The sequence below is a fragment of the Neofelis nebulosa genome, chromosome 15 (genome assembly GCF_028018385.1).
Source record: "Neofelis nebulosa isolate mNeoNeb1 chromosome 15, mNeoNeb1.pri, whole genome shotgun sequence".
Classification (NCBI taxonomy): Eukaryota; Metazoa; Chordata; class Mammalia; order Carnivora; family Felidae; genus Neofelis; species Neofelis nebulosa.
Window position 1 is genome coordinate 28,900,938 of NC_080796.1, and position 12,474 is coordinate 28,913,411.

Consider the following 12,474-nt stretch of genomic DNA (forward strand, 5'->3'; position numbering starts at 1 on the left):
CAAGCAGGCTCTGCACTGCGAGCAGAGTCTAATGCAGGACTCGAACCCACAAACCATGAGAGCATGACCTAAGCTGAAATCAAGAGTCAGACTTTAACCAACGGAGCCACCCAGGTGACCTGATAGTTTTTTTGATTACTGACTGAGTCTCTTTACTAGTGATTGGTCTATTCAGATTTCGTATTCTTGATTTAGTCTTCAAAGATTGTATGTTCTAGGAATTTATTCTTCTTTCTAGGTTGTCCAATTTGTTGGTCATGTAACTGTTCATAGTAGCCTGTTATGATCCTTTGTATTTCTGTGGTATCAGTTGTACACTCTCCTTTTTTACCTCTGATTTTATTTATTTGAACCATTTCTGTACTGTTTTTGGTGAATCTAGCTAATTTTGTCAGCTTTGTCTTTTCAAAGAACTCTTAATTTCATTAGTCTCTTTTTTTCTTTTTTGTCCCCATTTCACTTATTTCTGCTCTATTATTTCCTTCCTTCAACTAACGTTAGGCTTTGTTTGTTCTTTTTCTAGTTCCTTTAAGTGAAAAGTTAGATTTCTTATTTGAGATTTTTCTTGTTTATTGAGGTAAGTCTGTATCTCTATAAACTCCCCTCTTAGAATGGCTTTTGCTGCAGCCTATTGATTTTGGTACATTGTATTTCGATTTTCATTTGTCTTAGGTATTTTATTTTTTAATTTCTCCTTTGATATTTTGTTGATGAAATTATTGTTCATGTTGCTTAATATCCACATATTTGTTATTTTTCCTGTATTTTTCTCGGAATTATTTTTCTAGCTTCATACCATTGTGGTCAGAAACTATTCTTGATATGATTTCAATCTTCTTAAATTTATTGACATTTGTTTTGTGGCCTGACAGGTGATCTATCCTGGACAATGTTTCATATGCATTTAAGAAGAATGTGTATTCTGCTGCTTTAGGATAGAATGTTCTGTACATATTTATTAAGTGAACCTGATCTAATGTGTTGCTTAATACTGCTTTATTTATACTGATTTATACTTTATTGTCTTTTTTCTGGATGATCTATTCATTGATTTAAGTGGGATATTAAAATCCCTTGTTATTATTGTATTGCTGTTAATCTCTCCGTGTAGGTCTCTTAATATTTTCTTTGTATACTTTTGTGCTTCTATGTTGGGTGTGTATATATATATATAAATGTTACACCTTCTTGCTGGATCATTATGAAATGATTATGTAATGACCTTTATCATTATGTAATGTCCTTTGTCTCTTTTTTTAATAGTTTTTGCTTTAAAGTCTATTTTGTCTGATACAAGTATAACTTTACAAGCCTAGTTATCATTTCCATTTGCATGGAATATGTTTTACCATCTCTTCACTTTCAGTTTGTTTGTGTCCTTACATCTGAACTAAGTCTTTTGTAGGCAGCATATAGATGAATCTTGTTGTTTTTTTTTAATCCATTTAGACACTGTATATTTTTGATTGGAGAATTTAGTCCATTTACATTTAAAGTAATTATTGAATAGGGAATATAGCCAATGGCATTATAATAGCATTGTATGGTGACAGATGATTGCTACACTTGTGGTGAACATAGTATAATGTACAGAATTTTTTAATCACTACAGTGTTCAACTATGTTGTACCTCTGAAACTAATGTAACATTTTATATCTTCAACAAAAAATTAATTTTAATTTAATTTTTTAAAACAAGGAAACGACCTGTCCCTTCCCCACCCCCACCCAATAAATTGTTGATAGGAATGTACTTATTGCCAAGTTGTTAATTGCTTCCTGGCTGTTTTTGTAGTTCCTCTCTGTTCTTTCCTCTTCTCTTGCTTTCTTCCCTTGTGGTTTGATGACTATGTTTAGTGTTATGTTTAGATTACTTTCTCATTATCTTTTGTGTACCTACTATAAGTTTTTGCTTTGTAATTACCATGAGGCTCATGTATAACAACCTATTATACAATAGTCTATTTTAAATTGATAGCTGGGGCACCTGGGTGGCTCAGACAGTTAAGCATCTGACTCTTGGTTTCGGTTTAGGTCACGATCTCACACTTTTTGAGACTGAGCCCTGTGTTGGTCTCTGTGCTGACAGCACAAAGGCTGCTTGGGATTTTGTCTCCCTCTCTCTCTGCCCCTCCCCAGTTTGTGCTGTTTCTATCTTTCTCAAAATAAATAAGTAAACATTTAAAAAAAAATAAATTGATGGCAACTTAAGTTTGAATGCATTCTAAAATTTTACGTATCTACATCCCCCCCCCCAAGTGTTTTATGTTTTTGATGTCACATTTTACATTCTTTTATTTTGTGTCTCCCTTAACTGTTTGTTGTGGTTACAGTTAATTTTACTTTTGCTTTTTAATCTTAATACTGGCCCTATAAGTAATTAACCCACTACCTTTACTATATATTTAGATTACCAGTGGCATTTTTACTTTTGCATGTTTTCTTGTTACTAGTTAGTGCTTTTTCTTTCCAGCTTAAAGTCCCTTTAACATTTTTTTCTTTTTTGGAAGGGCCACTTTAGTGTGATAAATTCTTTTACCTCTTGCTTGTCTAAAAATCTCTTTACTCTCCTTCAATGCTGAATAATAATATACTGGGTAGTGTATTCTTGAGGGCAAGTTTTTTTCCTTTCAGCACTTTGAATATATCACACCACTCCCTTATAGCCTGCAAGGTTTCTGCTGAAAAATCATAGTCTTATAGGGGAAGGGGGGGGGGGCAGGTGGGGCAGGTCCATTGTACCTAACAAATTGCTTTTTTCTTGCTATTTTTAAGGTTTTCTTTTTATCTTTAACTTTTTACATTTTAATTATAATGTCTCTTCATGTGGATTTCTTTCAATTCATCTTATTTAGAACTCTCTGTGCTTCCTGGACCTGGATGTCTGTATTCTTCCCCAGCTTAGAGAGGTTTTCATCCATTACTTCTTGAAATGTGCCCCCTTTCTTTCTCTTTTCCCCTTCTGAAGCCCATGTAATGTGAATGCTATTCCATTCGATGTTGCCCCATAGTCCCTTTAGCTATCTTCATTTCTTAGAAATTCTTTTTTCTTTTTGCTTTTCTGTTTGGGTGAATCCCACTGCCCTGTCTTCCAGCTCACTGCTTTGTCCCTCTGCTTCATCTAAGCAGCTGTTGAACCCCCCTAGTGTATTTTTCAGTTCAATTATTATTTTTCAGCTCTGTGATTCTATTTGGTACTTTCTTATATTTCCTATGTTTTGTTGAAGTTCTCACTGTGTTCATCCATTCTTCTCCTGAGGTCAGTAAGCATCTTTGTGACCATTACTTTGAACTCTTTATCAGGTAGATTACATACCTCCATTTCATTAACATCTTTTTTTTTTTTTTCCTGAGGTTTTGTTTTGTTCTTCCTTTTGAGACATACTCTTCCATTTCCTCATTTTGCTTGAGTCTCTGTGTTAATTTCTATGTATTAGGCAAAATGGCTATCTTCCCACTGTTAAAAGAGTGGCCTTGTCTAGATTAACCTCATCATTCAACCTTGCCTTAGCTCTTGGTTGTCTCTCACACTTTGTGACTAAGTAGCTTGATTTACTCCTGATAGGTCTCAGTTGTTAAGAGTGTTTCAAGACCTGTCAGTGCTCCAGAGAGAGAGAGATCTTAGTCAGTACCTGGCTTCAGGCTGACTGGAAGCCAGATCCTCAGGCAGCAGCTTTTAAAGTATACAAACGGCACTGCAATTGTAATCCCTGCTGGCCTTAAAACCAGGGGATCTGGAGGTGGCCCCGGGTGACAAATTGCAAAATTTGGGGCTTCAGATGTGAGTATATGCTTCTTTCTGGGAGTGAGCTATATATAGCAAGGCCAAGGGAAGACACATAGGTGGTGTCTCCCTGCCTATGTTCCCTGGGAATGCGTTCAGAGTCTCTATATGGATGGCAAACCTGAAGCCCATCCCTCAGGTTGAAGCTTGAGGACCAGTGGTGGGCCTTTTTCACCAGCAGAATAGGAGTATATTCCAGGAATATACTAGGAATAGGAGTATATTCCAGTTTACTGTCTGTGCAATGCCTTGGGTGGGGTAGCCTGCCAAGAACTGTTTTTCTGATTATTGTTACAGTCCCATAGGCCCTGGCACACAAGCTCCTCTGGCCACTAGGTCCAGGCATTCAAGGGGTATCTCCTGTGTGGACTGTGCTTGCCTGTCAACTTTAGTGAGGCAGTGGGAGAGTACTGGAGGTGGGGCATGCCTGCAGCTTTAGCAAGGCATGGAAAGAGTGCTGGGGGCAGAGCACAGGCTCCACTGCAGCAAGGCAGTGGGAGATTGCTGTGTCTGTGCACATCTGCTTTTGCTAGCAAGGTAGAGGAAGAATGCAAAACTGGTGCCTCCCAGGACCTCTGTCCCTGGAGAAAGTCCCTACTGGTCCCTGCCCCTCTGGCAGATGCTTTAAAATTAGCAAATAAAGGGGCGCCTGGGGGGCTCAGTGGGTTAAGCATCTGACTCTTCATTTCCGCTCAGGTCATGATCCCATGGTTCACGAGACAGAGCCCTGCATCAGGCTCTGCTCTGACAGCGTGGAGCCTGCTTGAGATTCTCTGTCTCTATCTCTCTATCTGCCCCTCCCCTTGCCTCAAAATAAAATAAACGTTTAAAAAGAAATTAGCAAATGAATATCCTTCACATAGAGTCTAGGTACTTTTTAAACTTTTACACTAGGTCCCAGGGCAGGTAAGTGTGCATGTGAGTCATGAGGTATCTCAGATCCCTACAGTCCTTGGGGTCTCTCGGATGTAAGGTCCAATGGTTTTCAAAGCCAGATGTTTTATGGCTCATCTCTCCAGTACAGGTCCCAAGGGCTTAAATGCCTGACATAGGGCAGGAGTCCCATCTCCTCAGGGAGAAGCTCCAGACTTGTGAGATCCCTCCCCGTTGAGGGTCACCATGCCAGGGGTGTGGTTTTTGGCAAGACTGCACCTCTGCCTCTCCTGCCCATCTTGATGTTGCCCTTTTACCCTTTGTCATAGAAGAGCTGTTCAGCTAGTTTTCAGATCTTTTTCAGAGCAAGTGTTCCATACGTGGCAGTAGATTTGGTGTCTGTAGGAAGAGGTGAGTTCAGGATCTTCCTGTACTGCTGTCTTGGACCACCCTTGCCCACATGTCTACTTTTAACTCCTTCAACTCATTATCTTATAGGGGTCTGGTAACTATTTAAAGTGAAGATTTGATTATGTCACTCCTCTCTTAAAACTCTTCAAAGATCTCTCATGGATTTAAGTACAAATAAAACCATTAATATTACTTAAATGCCTTCTACCCACTCTTTGGTCTCCTCTCATACCACCTCATCTTGCTCTCTTCAGTCCCCTGGCTTGCTGTCAGGTCCTCAGGGGGTGTCATGCTCTCCTTTATTTTAAGTTGCTTGCCCATACACATATTCTCTGAAACACCTTACTCAGTTCTCTTCCATTAAGTCACCCATTCAGTTCCTATGTATTCTTCAGATCTCTGCTCAAAGACTTTCTCTATGAATTACCCTCATGTCTAAAGCCTTTCCACAATATCAGTTCTCATACTTCTCCATATTTTCTCTCAAAATTACTCTTTATAGTTTCTAATTAAAGTTTTATATATGTATGTTATAAACACCTATCTCCCAGAGAAACAGTTGCTTACTAGCAGTATGCTTTAAGGCTTCATAATGAATCTCTCACTAGCACAAATGTATACAATTAATTCCATAGGACTTGGAATAGGAATAATAAGTGAGCAGATACCCATCACTTCTTATTCGGAAGAGAACTCAGCACATCGCTCATTACTGCAAACTCACTACAAGCAAAGTTCAAGCCCACATTAGTCAATTAACTTGGTCCTAGGAGCAAAATCTATTAATTCAGATTTTTAAATGCACTGTTTAGATTATCTAAGTTTGAAATATATTTATTTATTTAAAAATATGTAATGAGGTAAAGTTTTATGTCAGAGATTATATTCAGAGTGAAGCATACAGAAATGAATTTATTCAGACAGCGTCTCTGTCCTCTGGAAGCTTATAAACTAAAGTATTTTTTTTCAAGACTTATTTCACTTAGGTTTATGTAAATATGATTTTACCTCAATCTTAGTATATGATAAACACATTGGGGATACTCTGAGTCAATATGGATGAACACTGTTCATTCATCCATGAAACATCATTTTTTCAATACTTAAAAGAGGCATGCATCAAAACAATAAAAATACCAACCAATAAGTTAAAATCAGTATCATTATGATTATTAGTCTTTAATTAATTTCATTCTTCAAATCAAAATATTAAGTTAAATTCTAAAAACTATAAGGAAAACACATACTGTTTTAGTAAAGTTTCTATAGTCTGTCCAACAGGAAAATCTACAATTAGGAAAGAAGAATGTGATAGCTCTGAGAAGATCTAGGTAGGTTTCACATTTTGGGCTAAGCAATATTGATACTTACTTTGAGATTTCCCTGGGCAGTGTTCACAGGTTGGCCATCTTTTAACCACGTAATAGATGGATTTGGAATGCCATTGGCAATGCACTGCAAAGTGATAGGCTTGTATTTCACTATGGCTCTCTCAGAAAGATCTGGGGATTTGATCGTTGGAGGTACTAGATTCAAGGAAGGAAAGGAAAGGAAAGGAAAGGGAAGGAAAGGAAGAACAGAACAGGGGAAGGGAGGAAGTGAGGGAGGGAAGGATGGATGGAAGGAAGGACAGCGGGAGGGAGGGAACAAAAACCATAATCAGTGGAGTCAAATACTTAAAAATCCGGATGTAAGAACCTGAAACTTTAAAATTTAGAAAAGGGGAAATTCCTATTTTAATAAACAATGAAATAACTTTATCTCATGCATTTAATTTAGTCTTCAGCAATTTTAGATGACCTATTTCTTAACCGTGGATTTCTATTCTTCAAAGAATAAGTAAAATATATTTACAGCAACTGTAATCGGCATGTATGTTTGGCTTACACCTTTTGGTGTGTTTTCCCAATCTATTATGATCCTCCCTTTCTCTAGAACTACCTCATTAAATCAGGGTGGGTTTCCCATACCTGTATTTATTACCGCAAGACTCTGACCCCAGTAAGACTATTGAATACAGAATGGTAACTTGATTTAAGCTGCCAGAATTGGAACTGAGACTGAGAAACAGAGTTAGCTATATTTCATCCCAGGATTGGAAAGGCAGTAAAAACGTCTGCATGGACAGAGGGAAAAATGTTGATGTTCATAGAAACCTCTACTGAGGGTTCCAAATGGCTCTCCAGTCTCCCATTGCAGTCTCTCCTTTCCCAACATCTGCAGACAAGTGAGACATATAATACCCTGGCAGAGGGTTGCCTCATCATTACACTAATGGTTCTGATCCTTCTGTGCTAGTTCTGTGAATATTTTACGTACCCTGGATCCTGCAGAACACCCTTACCTTCTATTTTGGAAATGACTTTATTCACACTCCCTCCTGTTTTGACTAAACTCTGGAGAGCGGACACAATCCCTTTACTTAGAACTTGCTGCCTGCCTATTCTATCTTATTTGGCCTCATTCCTCAGACCCTGGCATTCTATGCAGAATCACACTAACATTTGAATTCTGTATATTCATTTACACAGGTCTCTTGGTTAAGTCTCTGTGTTAGTAAAGTGCCTTCCAATCTGCCATACAACTTAACTCAAATTCACATACTTCATATTACTTTCCACAACTCAAGATTTATCCAGATTACTGAGCTACCATCTGAATTAAATAATGACCCAGTGCATAAGCTAATTTTAAATGTAATGCTCTGGTCTCTTCTTCAGCATACCATGAACAGTAACTTCAAATTCCTTCTTGTGGTCGCCAGCAATGTTTGTTGCCACGCAGCGATAAAGGCCCGTATCTGACACCTGAGCCTGGGCAATAACCAATTTGCGTCCATTTAGCAAAATCCTGAATCCATCCCTTTCATCAATTAGCTGGCCATCCTTTAGCCACCTATAGAAACAACGCAAAAAGAAGTCTGGAGATATATTTTAAAAACTAAGTTCTAGAGGTGTGTGTGTGTGTGTGTGTGTGTGTGTATCTCGGAGGAACTAGAACCACTTATATATGAAAAAAAAATTTTTTAACGTTTATTTATTTTTGAGACAGAGAGAGACAGAGCATGAACGGGGGAGGGTCAGAGAGAGAGGGAGACACAGAATCTGAAACAGGCCCCAGGCTCTGAGCAGTCAGCACAGAGCCCGACGCGGGGCTCGAACTCACATACTGCGAGATCGTGACCTGAGCCGAAGTCGGACGCTTAACCGACTGAGCCACCCAGGTGCCCCGTACCATTTATATATTAAAATGTCTCTGTACATACATAGATATATAAATTCTCAACTGTATTTGCCGAATTCTCTATTTGCCCATTCTATAAAGTGAACTATAATGGGGAAAAGAAAAAAGTAAAGCTGGCCTAACACAGAAGTTGGCATATTGTTGGAGCCCCAGTAGCTATGTGTTTTCTTCATTCTTCTATTAATGTTAAGGAACAGAAAGAGGCAAATGCCCCTAAATATTATTCACTTCAGATGTTTAAATAATATTAACCAGCAATGTGAATACATTCCTAAAGCATCTGTAAAATAAAAGACTGAAACCACATAGCATTATGTATTTTTTCATTTCTTATGAGTTATCACTTTCCATTTTACTTTATAATCATATGTGAACATATATTATTCTCTTAGTTGACTAACTGCTCCTTTGCATATCCTGCACCTTGGAAATGAAAGGTTAGGTATTCACAAATGCTTTGTGAATGAAGAAATAAGAAAAAAAAATTGGTAAACACATATGCATGGTAACTTCCTCTATTTCCCTAATATGTCCAGTACATTACTTTTTATTTAATCATTCATTAAACATTTCAGTTCCTCAGGAAGATCTGACAGATACTGTTTACTAGTCTCTCTATAAACTGAAAATATAATTTCTCAGAGCATAAATGGAATTCGTCTAATTGAGCAGATTTAGGGGCCCTGTTATTATAAAGCAAAAGCCGCCTTTGTATACAGAGTATGTCTTTTAAAAGAGGAGCATAAGGAATATAATTTTATATGGCCGCCTTTTAATGACACAGGACTTCTTTCAAGATAGCTCTAAAACACGCAAATAAAGAAGTGGGAGGTATTTAGAAGACATACCAAAACCCTTACATGATAGTTGGTGTGGGAGAGCCTGTCACTTGACAATCTAGCTCCAGTAAGTTATTAAACATCACAATGAAGTAAGATGTCTCATCTCCTCCGTCTATAGCTGGTGGCACTAAAAAACAACAGAGATGTAGCATACAAAGAAATGTACACAAGAAAAAATATACTATCCTTTTAAGCAGTACTAAGTTGCAGTTTAGAAGGTTGACAAGTATCATAGGGATTTGATACACCAAGGGGATTTGAAATATAAAATAAATTTTACCATACATATTTGCCAGGATCAGGGAATGTATTTTTGGCATACTGTGGATTTTTCTCAATTAATCTATCACGTAGGTGCTGCTGATGCCATCTGAATATAAAGCTAGTTCATAGTTTATTTTGCTTATTTTCATAATAATAAGAGAAATGAACCTCAAATATTGGGCCTCTGTTCAAAAGTCTTTAATTTATAAAAAAACAGAGACTAAAAAGGTTGCAAGGTGACTTCCCAAAGCCCAGAGACAAAGTTTCCTGTTGTCTAGCATAGCGCTCATGACAGGGGACCACGTTATCACTCACTGCAATCAGATATTGTCATAGATGTAAAATGCATCAATGCACTTACAAATACAAAGTGTGCCTGTCAAAATCAGTGGAAGATTTGCATGGGTTCTTAGATCTTGGGTCTGGTGATAAATCCACCACTCAATAATGTGCAGGTCCAGAGTTGAACAGATAACTGAACCTTCTGTAACATCATTTTATGATTCCATGACCAAAAAACATTTAATAACATGGTCAGGTTTTGCTATGAATCTGGAATCCAGATTGTGGCATCCTTATTTACCTAAGACATCAACTTCGTATTTGATTTCCTTTTCTCCTGCCACACTGGTAGCCACACATACATACTGTCCCCGGTCGGCTTCTAGGGTACTCAAGATTTCTAGTTTCTTCCCACCAGCTTCTGTACGGATGTTGTCACTGGTTTTCACAGGTACGCCATCTTTTAACCAGGTGAGAACTGGAGGAGGGTTGCCAGTAGCTTTACACTCTAGTGTCAGTGAATGAGCAATAATCACTTGCTTACTCAGAGGCACAGCCAAGTCACCTTCAATCATTGGAGGAACTAGGTAGAAAAAAGTAACATTTCAGGCATCTTCGAAATCCCAGTTGAATACAGGAGATTTTGTTTTCATGTAGTTTGACCATAGAAACGATATACATGTCTGTCTCCTTCTAAGCTGTTAAGGAAAGAATTTCTTGGGTTAGCTGATCTGCAACTACTGTCAATATTGTGGGATACTCTGTACTACGTCTCGCTTACAAAGGGTAGATAGCAGCAGAGAATGTTCTTAGTCCTGAAAACAACTTTACCTCGTCCATAAAAACCAAATGGTCTAGATGCTCCATGTGCCATGGACAAATGGTTGGGCAAATGAATGGACCGCCTCTTGTTAACTGTATCTTTTTAAAATATTTTTTCCAAGTCATGGGACAAATTCTTCCCATTTCTATCCATGCATATTGAAAATGACCAAACCCACCAGGACTTTATTAGTGAATGAATTCGATGTTGGCATATTTGAAAGTATAGACAGAAAGGCATATGATTACAGCACATATTTTTTCCTTACCATAGACATCCACATGGAATGATTTTTCAGCAGTTCCAGCAACATTGGTGACATGACATGTGTATGTTGCTGAATCAGAAACCTGTGCTCGAGGGATATGAAGAAATCGTCCTTTATCAATATAAAGGGCTTGTGAGCTGGATATGACTGGCTGGCCGTCCTTATACCAAGTAATAGCAGGCATTGGAAGTCCCCGAGTTTCACATTCCAGTTTAATTATGCTGTTGATCAGTGCTGATATTTCTGTGGTGACATTCCCTCCTTTAATACTAGGTGGTACTACAAAGGATTGCAGAAAAGAAACAAGTCTTTTAGCTTTAGCTTTAGCTTTAGCATCTGTACCAGACTCTTAAATGCTGTAGGTGTTTAAAGAATGCATTTAAAGTAGATGTGAATTAAAGACAATTAGGAACTCAATGATTTATCTACTGATAGTCAACTGCCTGTCTTCTCAATCTTTATCACCTTCCTCTTGGGTTTTGATTTCAGTAAGAGCAGAAAGTCACAGGGTTCGTTTCAGGGGTTCATTTAAGTCCAATAGATCGTTACATAACTAGTTTGACCATAGAAATGATATACATGTCTGTCTCCTTCATTACATAACTAAGAAAGTTATGTTGAACAAACAAAGGGAAACAAAATAAAACCCCACTTAAAGTGGATATGATACATTTGAAATGAAGCCAAGGGACCAGGAAATGTCACATCCTGTACAACTGCATGCCTTCTCCCCACAAAATACTAAAGGTCTAAGTGCCTTCAGAACCAGTTACTGGGAAGAGCTGCGGAATCTTCCAACTTTTGCTTCTTACAGGTTTTTGTTTCGTTGTTGTTGCCTTTTTTTTTTTTTTTAGCTGCCAAGAGTTGATTCACTCAACTATGCTCATCTAACCAGCTACATGTACATCTTCCGTAATTTAGCAACCACATTCCTGGCCTCACACCACATGAGAACTCTGTGTGAGTTGGAAAAACGACTCAAGTGGCTCAATCCTGCTACATCTTTTGACTCTGGTCATTCCAGGCTTGTGCTACAAACTGCAACAAGTTAAAAGAAATCAAATGGCATGTGCCTGAACTGGGAGTACCTTAATATTATTTTATGAAACTTTTATTTTAGAATAGGGTATATTCTAGAATGCTTTTCTTACAGTTGGACTAAGGTTATAGGTTTCAGGAGGAAGATCATGGAGGTAAAACACCCTCCTCATCAGATCATATCAAAGGTACAAATCATCAGCATGACTTATCACTGATGATGTTAACCTTAATAATCTGGTTGTGGTAGCTTTTGCTAGGTTTCTCCTTTATAAAGTTACTCTCCTTTCCCCCTTTTTGGGGAAAGGGATCACTCTTTTCAGCCCATACATATGGGGTGGGGAGTTAGGTTCTATTTTCTTGAGAGGAGAACACCTACCTAATTTTTTTGGAGTTATCCTATATAATTTTGTTTCTCGTCCCCAATTTATTCACTTATTCAACAATTTATTTATATCAACATGAATTCATGGAAACTTATTTTATACTTTGGGTTATAATCTAAATACTACATGGTTTAACTTGTTGTTCAAATCAATCCAGTTTTGACCACTGGGAACCATTTCATTTGGCTCCTATGTTCCTTTGGCATATTCACGCCATGCTACTATTTTAGTACTTTTTTACCTTCTGGCTCTACTGCATG

At 37.9% G+C, this 12,474-nt stretch overlaps 1 protein-coding gene across 3 annotated transcripts in view; it reads right to left on the reverse strand.

The window, feature by feature from the left end:
- HMCN1 (hemicentin 1) overlaps positions 1-12,474 on the reverse strand; it is a 481,286-nt gene that overhangs the window by 191,294 nt on the left and 277,518 nt on the right. For all 3 annotated transcript variants that reach the window (XM_058700608.1, XM_058700606.1, XM_058700609.1), the window contains 5 exons: positions 10,791-11,069; positions 10,001-10,282; positions 9,172-9,280; positions 7,794-7,963; positions 6,440-6,594 (listed from right to left, as the gene is read on the reverse strand). In XM_058700608.1, the coding sequence (XP_058556591.1) occupies positions 6,440-6,594; positions 7,794-7,963; positions 9,172-9,280; positions 10,001-10,282; positions 10,791-11,069 (995 nt within the window). The remainder of the gene's footprint in view (positions 1-6,439; positions 6,595-7,793; positions 7,964-9,171; positions 9,281-10,000; positions 10,283-10,790; positions 11,070-12,474) is intronic.